This window comes from Nematostella vectensis, chromosome 7 (genome assembly GCF_932526225.1).
Source record: "Nematostella vectensis chromosome 7, jaNemVect1.1, whole genome shotgun sequence".
Classification (NCBI taxonomy): domain Eukaryota; kingdom Metazoa; phylum Cnidaria; class Anthozoa; order Actiniaria; family Edwardsiidae; genus Nematostella; species Nematostella vectensis.
In genome coordinates this window covers 7,299,906-7,311,618 of record NC_064040.1, presented here as the reverse complement: position 1 = coordinate 7,311,618, position 11,713 = coordinate 7,299,906, and the positions used below count along the sequence as shown (strand labels likewise).

Here is an 11,713-nt window from a genome sequence, read left to right as displayed (position 1 = left end):
TCCCTGTTCTAGCCCTTATCTTGATATGCTGATCTCTCTGGGTTATGATTGGTTGATAAATTTGGAGATTACGTAATCTCACGTGTCTTTCCCGACCATTTTTGATGTGCAAGTTTTTGAAAGCTTGTGATTGGTTGATTTATTTTGAGATGACAGAATGTCACGTAGCCCTAGCTTCCTGGGCCCTTCGTTTGATGTATCTCTCTCGAGTCTTGTGAATTGGATTAATTGGAGATGCTTTAGGTTGACATGTATACTAGCTCTTATCTTGATTTACACGTTTTTGCTGCCTTGTAATTGGTGAGATCTTTTGTCAAGCGTATATGTTAACAAATAGCCTGTTCTTCGGCACGTTTACAAATATCTCAGAAAGTTTAGAACGTCTTAATTAGATCCCCGAAGCTAAATCATCGGATAAAGCTTTAAGAACCCTTAATACATATTTTTTAAAATTTCATTATAGCAGTTTTTTAAGCACTTTAAAAAACATATTTCATTTTTTGATAGCAATAGGTGAGTTTTTTGTAGATAACAATCTATTAAAAGAATTATATGAGAGGTTGCTCAAAAACTTCGCACGTTTGATTGAGGCAAAACCTAAATATTATTTTAAAGCAGCTAATTTGACCGCAGATCGCAACCAATCGCAAAGTGATATCCATATGATCCCACACAATCGCTGGGAGAGTATTCATGTAATCATACACGATCACCTGCGATCAAGTGAGATCATATGAACACCAGCATTTATTTTTATTTAACTTGTTTCCTTTGTTTTAGTCGTGAACGCGCGTCAGCCTCAATGTGAAACACCCCTGGTGAAATGTATCAGACAGGTGGTGGCAACGCAAGCGCCGAAGTGCAAAATAAAGAGTTATTTTAAGTCATTTATAAAACTGCAGAAAATCTCTCAGCATGGGGTGGCAATATGGCAAACGGCTGAGAACTGGTCAAGTGAGAACTTGCTCAAAGAAACAATGCATGACTCGAGCACCATCATTGTAGACATAGTGATACTAGCGCTTTTTATGCACAACCTTTGGAGGTGCTACAAAGTAATTCGCCAATATTTTCTTTGCAAGGCGGTGCCAGCAATATTGACCGTTGTGTGCGCTGAGACGTCATGCGAGGATCAGCAATAATGATAGAGATCGCAGTGAATTAGTGAGTGAAAATGATCGCCTCGAGTGAGTGAAAATGATCGCCGTGAGTGAGTGAAAATGATCGCCGTGAGTAAGTGAAAATGATATATTATTATAGGTTTTGCCTCTATCAACACCCGTAATAAGGTTTTCTCGAAGACGTCCCGCGAAGCTTCTGATTTTCCCCATTCTTGAAGATTTTTCCTAGGCAGCAGGTGCTATGAAAATGACTACTAAACCCCAAAACCTTAATGATCGGACATAGAAAAGTACCCTTGATGTAGTTTTTTGTATCAGTAATTTTAAAGGCCCATATTTCATTATTTTGAGATGGTTTAGAATTAAACTTGAAATGATAATTCAAAGTGTTTGTGTCCTTAAAATATATACACCATGCTTTATGGGTATGCTTCATATATACACCGTGCTTCATGGGTATCAAATAAAAAAGAGAGTACGTGGAGCTGGAAACTAATCCAGGTTACGAAAGCTACAGTAAATGTTATTTATTTTCCTCTAAACATTCACATGGCTTTTATAGATTATGCTTGCGACTCAGGGTGCTCCCTTTGTTGTTTGCGATTTTAATTAATTTTTCCTGACCTTTGTTGTTTAGGCTTGTTTATATTATTTTTCTCCTGAACGAAAATTTTTCTATTATCGTGTCCGCCGCCTCAATTTTCATCTGAACTCTCCATGTTTAATGTTATCGCCAGTAATAACCGTGTGAGTAATCTCTTTTTCCCTCGTGAGTTTTTTTAACTGTGCACACTGCTGGTACATGGTAATTGCGATATTTTTTTACGAACTAAATAATTATTCTCCTTAGTTTTTGATTGTTATTAGATTTTTCGTGCTTAAAATAAATAAAATAATCCCGTGCCTTACGGGCCAGCGTTTTCTAGAATCCCGTGTTTTTTTCTTTCTTTCTTTTTATAATTGACAAAGCACGCATCTCGGCAATACGACCCTGGTTATGTAACTATGTTACGAATGTTTTGAATTTTAAAATTTCTGATTTGAAATTTGTACAGACTGATGCGGTTAGTATTTTGAGGTTAGCATTATATGAAAGAAAGTGATGTCAAGCTTACTTATCAGAGATATAAAACCTTTGTTACTTAAAACCGTTGTTTATAGCTTCCACCCATGAGGTGATGCAGCACACTGTGCCTATAGTGTGCGCGTAGTCAGCGTGTTTTGTGCGCGTAGTCATCGTGTATTTTGCGCATTATTTGCGCGTAGCCTGCGTGTTTTGTGCGCATTATTTGCGCGTAGCCTGCGTGTTTTGGGCGCATTTTTTGCGTGTATCCTGCGTGTTTTGTGTGCATGGTTTGAGTGTAGCCTGCGTGTTTTGTGTGCATGGTTTGCGTGTTTTGTGCTCATTATTTGCGTGTATTCAGCGTGTTTTGTGTATGTGCGCATAGATCGCGTGTATTCTGCATGTTTTGTGCGCATGGTTTGAGTGTAGCCTGCGTGTTTTGTGCGCTTGTTTTGCGTGTAATATGCGTGTTTCATGCGCATGGTTTGAGTGCAGTCTGCGTGTTTCGTGCGCATGGTTTGAGTGTAGCCTGCGTGTTTTGTGCACATGGTTTGCGTGTAGTATGCGTGTTTTGTGCACATGGTTTGCGTGTAGTATGCGTGTTTTGTGTGCATGGTTTGCGTATATGTGCGCATAGTTCGCGTGTAGTCTGCGTGTTTTGTGCGCATGGTTTGCGTGTTTTGTGCGCATGGTTTGCGTGTAGTCAGCGTGTTTTGTGCGCATTTTTTGCGTGTAGTCAGCGTGTTTTGTGCGCATAGTTTGCTTGTAGTCAGCGTGTTTTGTGCGCATAGTTTGCGTGTAGTCAGCGTGTTTTGTGCGCATAGTTTGCGTGTAGTCTGCGTGTTTTGTGCGCATAGTTTGCGTGTAGTCTGCGTGTTTTGTGCGCATGGTTTGCGTGTAGTCTTAGTGTTTTGTGCACATAGTTTACGTATTACTAGAAATAAGAAGAACGCTAAGAAAAAAAGGAATGCTTCGTTTGTTTTATTGCAATTTGCTGCATGTTGTATCACAACATGATTTATATTAAAGTAAGTTTCCACTAAATCGCTGATTTATCTATAAAAAATGTTTACTTCAGCTCAGGGTGTGATCATTTTCTGGAAAAAGGTATATGTTGACCATATTTACCTTGGAAGCACACATAAACGGTGTCTAAACTGAGACTAACGGGCATTCTTTGACTAAGTAAAGCTTATAAGTCGGTCTACTTATCTGATGAAGTATTTTCTTAGCAGACGAAGGACTCGGCTGCAGAAAATTTGGATGCAGCAGAACTATTGGAAAGTAAGTAGAATTTCAATCTTTATTTCCGACTTACTCTGTCCTTTTTTTTTCTCTGTAAAATTGACACGGAACACTGGTGATGCATAAAACATAAGTGACATACAGAATACAAGTGACACGGATTACGTAACATTCCTGACATTTGCATTCCTCGCAGGGCATGACAGACACATCTCAACCATTCTGTCAGAAATCAAGGTGAGTCACACAACGCTGTTGTATCACGCTATGTCACAAAACCACTATCACCCATCAAGTCAAGTTGAAGCATACAAAACATGGTCCTGTAATAGTATCACGCTATGTCACAAAACCACTATTGCCCATCAAGTCAAGTTGAAGCATACAAAATATGGCCATGTAATAGTATCACGCTATGTCACACAACAACTATCGCCCATCAAGTCAAGTTGAAGCATACAAAATATGGTCATGTAATAGTATCACGCTATGTCACACAATTACTATCGCCCATCAAGTCAAGTTGAAGCATACAAAATATGACCATGTAATAGTATCACGCTATGTCACACAATTACTATCGCCCATAAAGTCAAGTTGAAGCATACAAAATATGGCCATGTAATAGTATCACGCTATGTCACACAACCACTATCGCCCATCAAGTCAAGTTGAAGCATACAAAATATGGCCATGTAATAGTATCACGCTATGTCAAACAACTACTATCGCCCATCAAGTCAAGTTGAAGCATACAAAATATGGCCATGTAATAGTATCACGCTATGTCACACAATTACTATCGCCCATAAAGTCAAGTTGAAGCATACAAAATATGGCCATGTAATAGTATCACGCTATGTCACACAACCACTATCGCCCATCAAGTCAAGTTGAAGCATACAAAATATGGTCCTGTAATAGTATCACGCTATGTCACACAACCACTATCGCCCATCAAGTCAAGTTGAAGCATACAAAATATGGCCATGTAATAGTATCACGCTATGTCAAACAACTACTATCGCCCATCAAGTCAAGTTGAAGCATACAAAATATGACCATGTAATAGTATCACGCTATGTCACACAACCACTATCGCCCATCAAGTCAAGTTGAAGCATACAAAATATGGCCATGTTATAGTATCACGCTATGTCAGACAACAACTATCGCCCATCAAGTCAAGTTGAAGCATAAAAAATATGGTCATGTATTAGTGTCACGCTGTGTCACATATCAATATGTAATAAACCAATGTGAATCGGTCTGAAGTTAACGTCATAGTGTTAACCAAATGTCAGACCACGTATGAACCATCTTATCACAAACACCTCTATCGTGACCAACGCGTAATGTTTCAAACTTTGTTCCTTTAACTATACCATCGTCTTCCTTTCGTTAAATATAATTTTGTAATATCCTTCCAGGAAAGAGATGTTCGCAAAAGTAATCTGTTCATGCCCTCAGTGGTCCTAGGAGGGTTCCCCACGGCACTCCATAGAGGGACTATCACTAAAGTAAGCTATCGATTTAGTCACTCATCCATTAGTGTAAATATACTCTATAATAATACAGCAACATTGAACCAGTGATTTCAAAAGCATGGGAAATTTTTCCATTCTCGTTTTCTTTAAGTATACAGATAATGAATCTGCCAAAAATGCCAAGAGTTTATTCGCACAGCAGTTCAAGGTGGCAGGCCCATCAGAATTCGGTGTGTTGTCACAGCCTCAAACAGCTCATCAAAACACGAAATACACTTATGATGGAGTACCTCAAGGATCGTTTTTTGGTCCTTCTAAACTTGTCACTGGCGAAGGTCTGCCTCGGGGTCAGGCACAGACAAGCCAGGATAGCGAGGCGGTGCGAATTCACCACGAGAATGTCGAGAGGCTTGCGGGGGTTTCACACGAGGAGATTATTGCCGAGAGGGAAAGGCTCATGACCTCTCTTGGTGAGTGTTGAATGAAATGAGGTGATGTTGCCTACTATTATATGTTTTAAAGATTCAGACATCATTGGCTTGCTTTGGGTATTTATCTTGTTGTCAATAAAGGCTGATTTACACAAGCTGTTTTGTTGGGGCGATTTTGTTAAAGTTTATTTAGTGTTTGTCTTACTTATGAAACTCTGACTCCACGCAACCGATTTTCAGTGTCGGACGTGATTTTTTATTACACCAAGTCAACAATCAGTACAACAAATCTTAGCATGTAAATGCTCTGTCGACAATCGGCCCAACAAATCGGTGTTCAAATCCGATGAGAATGAAGAAAATGATTCTTTGTGAATAACGCTGGCTGTATACTGACATCTAGTAGACAGGTAGAGGACATAGACGGATAGACCGGGGGGAGGATTTGTGGGGGGAGGGGGTGGGGACCATCTGACTTGAGGCTAAACCATTGAGCTCTTTTTCTGTCCTTTCTTATCCAGATCCAGCATTACTAGCATTCCTCCAGTCCCGAACCAAACAGACAACAGAGCCGAAGTTAAACCAAGCTATCCCAGAACCGGACAGGGTACCCTCCAAAACAGACAAGAACCCAGCAATGGAAGACTCTGAAATGCGAGATGATGAGGATACGATTGGGACAGAAGTGGATAGACGTGATGAGAACAAGGGGAGTGGCGCTGAGGAGGGAGCCCCAGAGGGTAGGGGTGAGGATAAGCGTTGCATTACTCCAGAGAGTAGGGGAAGGTCGGAGAGTGGCCCTGAGAAGCACGTGCATTTCGCTAATGACGTCAGTGTTGTTTCTGTGGAGGGAGGGGTAGAGCAGTTGGAGTCTGTTCGTGAGCTGGTGCAACAGACCGCCAAGCAGCGATGGGTGCACATGGACGGTCTCGAGCCAGACAAGCTAGAGTGGATGAAGGACTGCCCGCCGCCCTCGGCTTTTGACCAAAAGGTATTCATAGTATTCACAAGCTATAGTAGATGTCAAATGAAAAACGGAAACGGAACAGTTTCTTTTTTTTCATCTCTGCTTGCATCTCCTTCGCGCAGGTTTACACACGCGTCGCAAAGAAGACCTCCGCTTCCTTCTCCTTTTCGCTGATTTACACACGCGTCGTAGACATCTAAGACCTCCGCTTTCTCCTCGCTGATTCACACACGCGCCGTAGACATCTAAGACCTCAGCTTCCTTCTCCTTTTCGATGGTTTACACACGCGTCGTAGACATCTAAGACCTCCGCTTTCTCCTCGCTGATTTACACACGCGCCGTAGACATCTAAGACCTCAGCTTCCTTCTCCTTTTCGGTGGTTTACACACGCGCCGTAGACATCTAAGACCTCCGCTTTCTCCTCGCTGATTTACAAACGCGCCGTAGACATCTAAGACCTCCGCTTTCTCCTCGCTGGTTTACACATACGCCGTAAACATCTAAGACCTTCGCTACCATCTCGCTAGTTTACACTCTAAAAATGTTAATGATTATCTTGGCTTTATTACTTACCAGCAAGGTAACCAGGCACGATTCACATTTGATGGGAGTCTGGTAACCAAGGAAGCTGACCTGCCTGTGAGTCTAGGCTTGCATCACCATGGTGATGACCCGGGTGCTGCTGGGTATACTCTAGAGGAGCTGTTCATTCTGTCTCGCAGCAGCTTTCTGCAACAGAGGGTCTTGGCACTGCAGACTCTATCAAGAATTATTGCAAAGGTACAGCACTCACATCCCTTTGTTGAAAAAGGACGGCGGTAACGGCAGAATTGAAAATTCAAAGAGCTAGACGAGAAAAGCACTCTGATTTAGACGTTTTTTCTTCAAATTAGAACGGGAAAAGCCCAAGTTTCATGGTCTAGCGAGAACAAGAACATGTGCTTTTTTTCGTATAGATAAAACGAGTTTTTATTGAAACTAGTTTGGAATTGAGTGCTAAGCATATACAATGATTATGTGTGTGTGGGGGGGGGGAGGGGGGGCGTGTGTGTGCATGTGTGTATGGGGACCCTGCCGTCGCCGTCGTAGTTGGTTAAGTTTCAAACTTATATAACCCGAATTCACGATTAAATCTGTGGAAAACCTCGGGACGCTTCATCTTTAACAGCGGCGTTGGCGGTAACCTAAAGAATTATTGGTCTATCTATTTTGCTGTATAGAAGATGGAGATATACAGATAGTTATTTATTTCAACATAAATGTTACTGATCAAATGCATATCAAAAAACGAGTAAAATCATAATCCACGCTAATTTGCTGTATACATTGCTAGGAAAATGCCGGGGAGTTCCGTGACACCCTCCGGAGTCCTCCTCTCCCCACCTTGCTAGACGCAGGGGTCTTGTTCCTCCTGAGATGGGCTCTGGATGACAGCACGGCTGCCGTAATGGCTGCCGCCATCCATGGGCTTGCTGCGGTGCTTGTTTATCCTGCTGATGAGGTATGACACCATATGTTATCATCATCTACCATCATCATCATCATCCTCGCCGTCGTCATCATTACGGACCAGAAAACAATGGAATTTGATTCAGAATTCAATAGCAGCACGTGAAAATGCGTTCTGTCTGATACATTTCAGCCGCTTTCCATAAGACCACGACGTGGAAAGTTTATGTTTCACGGTCAGTTGAGGACGCGGACATCGTTTTCGATCGCGTTGTCCTAGCCGTCGTCGTCGTCCTTGCCTTAGGTCACTATGGTCGTCGTCACTGTCATCTTATTTGTTACAATTGGCGCAATCGTTATCATATTTATCTCCCATCCATCACATTATCATCAACAGCTGCAGTTGATCGCCATTGTCATCATTATCAGCCTCATCACCACCCCTTTCTTAACACCCTCACAATCCATCACCTATCATCACTATCACCACGTCATCATTATCCAACATCACTTTTTTACATCATTCTAGTCCAGTCGATCTATGAAATGTTTATGGCCCAGATGGAACTAATTGCTATAGAATTTCCCTCAGCAGATTTTAAACAAGTGATACAACCTAGTTAACATACTAAAAGTCCCTTTGGTGGAACATCCTGAAATATGTATTTTTTCCATTTCGGAGCAAAACCACAGGGTACCCGCGTAGCTAAAAAGGAAAAAAGCACAAAATACACGTCTCAATCAGTACATTTAAAAGGCCATTGGTCAAAGTTAACTAATTATCTAAACAAAGTAAATCCCCCCTTTTTTATATCTTCCATCTTAGGATGTTCCACCAAAGGGATTTTTGGGGACTTCTAGTATGTTAACCAGGTTGTATCACGTGTTCAAAATCCGCTGAGAGAAATTCTACTGCAATTAGTTCCACCTGAAACCTCAGATTGACCGGACTATTCATCAACTGCGCCATTTTTATCGTAAGAAAGCCATGATAACTGCCATTCTATTATCAACATCACAATTACTTTATTCACCCAAGTTCCCTTTTTGTTATGTTCTTTTCAAGGTATCTGCTGATCAAGTCTGTGAATGGTACTGCGGGCTCGAGGTACCTGCGTTAACACCTGTGGAAAGTGAGACCGCGCGGGACAAGGACGAGGACAGACCATTAACAGATGCAGAGCTGCTCAAGCAAGATGTCATCAAGGTAACGCCAGTGGAAGCCAGAAGTGTAACGCAATGAGTCTAACGGCATAAGTTGTTAACGACATACATGTAACGTTATCCCGGTAACGCCATAAATGCAACTCAATCTCGGCGACGTCTTATATGTAACGCCATCTCTCTTTAGCTTCATGAATAAAACACCCTCTTGGTAACGCAATACATATATCACCATCTCGGTAACGCAATACATGTAACGTCATTTTGTAACGTTATATATAACACCGTAAATGTAATAGCCATAAATGTAACGCCTTCTTAGTGACAAAAGATATGACACCTTCCTGGTAATTTCCCCATATATTATTAGCGCCGCGAAGTTCACGCCATAAATGTGATCTTTTAATGTCAACACCTAAAAAACCCTGGAAACTAGGTTGAACCAATATTAATCTCGGTATCGCTATCGATGTAGAGTAACAGACAAGAATAGGTGACTTTTGTCACACAATCAATGTTAACGTAAGGTGTAAGTCCAATATAAGAGACTTGGAGTAATGAGAAGGAAGTTGAATTTTGTTACTCTTTAATTTCATCTCAGGGCTTGGTTCGTATGAAACTCCTCCCGCGGCTTCGCTACATCCTCGAGATGTGCAATCCGCAGCCTGATACAATTATATGCATCTTTGACATTTTGACGAGGATCGCGAGACACTCGGCCGAGTCTGCGTACAAAGTAGCAATGTGTCCTCGGCTGATGGAGGTGACTCTTGGGGAATTTCTGACGGTGGATGGTCTGATGTTACCTAATGCCATGAAAATGATCAGGGTGGTCTGCACCGCAGGGCGTCACACCGCTGCCACCATGGTGAGATGTACTGACATCCAGAACAACTCAGTCAACAATCATGCATAACAACTAAGTCAACTACAACAATCATGCACAACAACTAAGTCAACTACAACAATCACGCACAACAACTAAGTCAACTACAACAATCACGCACAACAACTAAGTCAACTACAACAATCATGCACAACAACTAAGTCAACTACAACAATCATGCATAACAACTAAGTCAACTACAACAATCATGCACAACAACCATGTCAACTACAACAATCATGCACAACAACTAAGTCAACTACAACAATCATGCACAACAACTAAGTCAACTACATTAATCATGCATAACAACTAAGTCAACTACAACAATCATGCACAACAACTAAGTAAACTACAACAATCACGCACAACAACTAAGTCAACTACAACAATCACGCACAACAACTAAGTCAACTACAACAATCATGCACAACAACTAAGTCAACTACAACAATCATGCATAACAACTAAGTCAACTACAACAATCATGCACAACAACCATGTCAACTACAACAATCATGCACAACAACTAAGTCAACTACAACAATCATGCACAACAACTAAGTCAACTACATTAATCATGCATAACAACTAAGTCAACTACAACAATCATGCACAACAACTAAGTCAACTACAACAATCAGGCACGACAACTAAGTCAACTACAACAATCATGCACGACAACTAAGTCAACTACAACAATTAGGCACGACAACTAAGTCAACTACAACAATCATGCACGACAACTAAGTCAACTACAACAATAATGCACAACAACTAAGTCAACTACAACAATCATGCACAACAACTAAGTCAACTACAACAATCATGCACAACAACTAAGTCAACTACAACAATCATGCACAACAACTAAGTCAACTACAACAATCATGCACAACAACTAAGTCAACTACAACAATCATGCACAATAACTAAGTCAACTACAACAATCATGCACAACAACTAAGTCAACTACAACAATCATGCACGACAACTAAGTCAACTACAACAATCATGCCAACAACTAAGTCAACTACAACAACCATGCACAACAACTAAGTTATAATCATCTACAACAACTAAGTAAACTACAACAATAATCCACAATAACTAACTCAACTACAACAGTCATGCACAACAGCTAAGAATAATCATCCACATCAACTAAGTCAACTACAACAATCATGCACAACAACTAAGTCAACTACAACAATCATGCACAACAACTAAGTCAACCACAACAATAATGCACAACAACTAAGTCAACTACAACAATCATGCACAACAACTAAGTCAACTACAACAATCATGCACAACAACTAAGTCAACTACAACAATCATGCACAACAACTAAGTCAATTACAACGATCATGCACAACAACTAAGTCAACTACAACAATCATGCACAACAACTAAGTCAACTACAACGATCATGCACAACAACTAAGTCAACTACAACAATCATGCACAACAACTAAGTCAACTACAACAATCATGCACAACAACTAAGTCAACTACAACAATCATGCACAACAACTAAGTCAACTACAACAATCATGCACAACAACTAAGTCAACTACAACAATCATGCACAACAACTAAGTCAATTACAACGATCACGCACAACAACTAAGTCAACTACAACAATCATGCACAACAACTAAGTCAACTACAACGATCATGCACAACAACTAAGTCAACTACAACAATCATGCACAACAACTAAGTCAACTACAACGATCATGCACAACAACTAAGTCAACTACAACAATCATGCACAACAACTAAGTCAACTACAACAATCATGCACAACAACTAAGTCAACTACAACAATCATGCACAACAACTAAGTCAACTACAACAATCATGCACAACAACTAAGTCAACTACAACAATCA

The 11,713-nt window shown here is 40.7% G+C and overlaps 1 protein-coding gene across 6 annotated transcripts in view; it reads left to right on the top strand.

Annotated features, from left to right (window-relative positions):
* The window catches only part of LOC5520771 (RNA polymerase II-associated protein 1), a 37,469-nt gene that overhangs the window by 9,717 nt on the left and 16,039 nt on the right, over positions 1 to 11,713 (top strand). For 5 of the 6 annotated variants that reach the window (XM_032365800.2, XM_032365797.2, XM_032365798.2 and 2 more), the window contains exons 3-11: positions 3,417 to 3,468; positions 3,626 to 3,666; positions 4,860 to 4,949; positions 5,068 to 5,386; positions 5,869 to 6,338; positions 6,893 to 7,096; positions 7,650 to 7,817; positions 8,832 to 8,972; positions 9,531 to 9,797. In XM_032365800.2, the coding sequence (XP_032221691.1) occupies positions 3,417 to 3,468; positions 3,626 to 3,666; positions 4,860 to 4,949; positions 5,068 to 5,386; positions 5,869 to 6,338; positions 6,893 to 7,096; positions 7,650 to 7,817; positions 8,832 to 8,972; positions 9,531 to 9,797 (1,752 nt within the window). The remainder of the gene's footprint in view (positions 1 to 3,416; positions 3,469 to 3,625; positions 3,667 to 4,859; positions 4,950 to 5,067; positions 5,387 to 5,868; positions 6,339 to 6,892; positions 7,097 to 7,649; positions 7,818 to 8,831; positions 8,973 to 9,530; positions 9,798 to 11,713) is intronic. The other variant, XM_032365799.2, reaches the window with a different exon arrangement.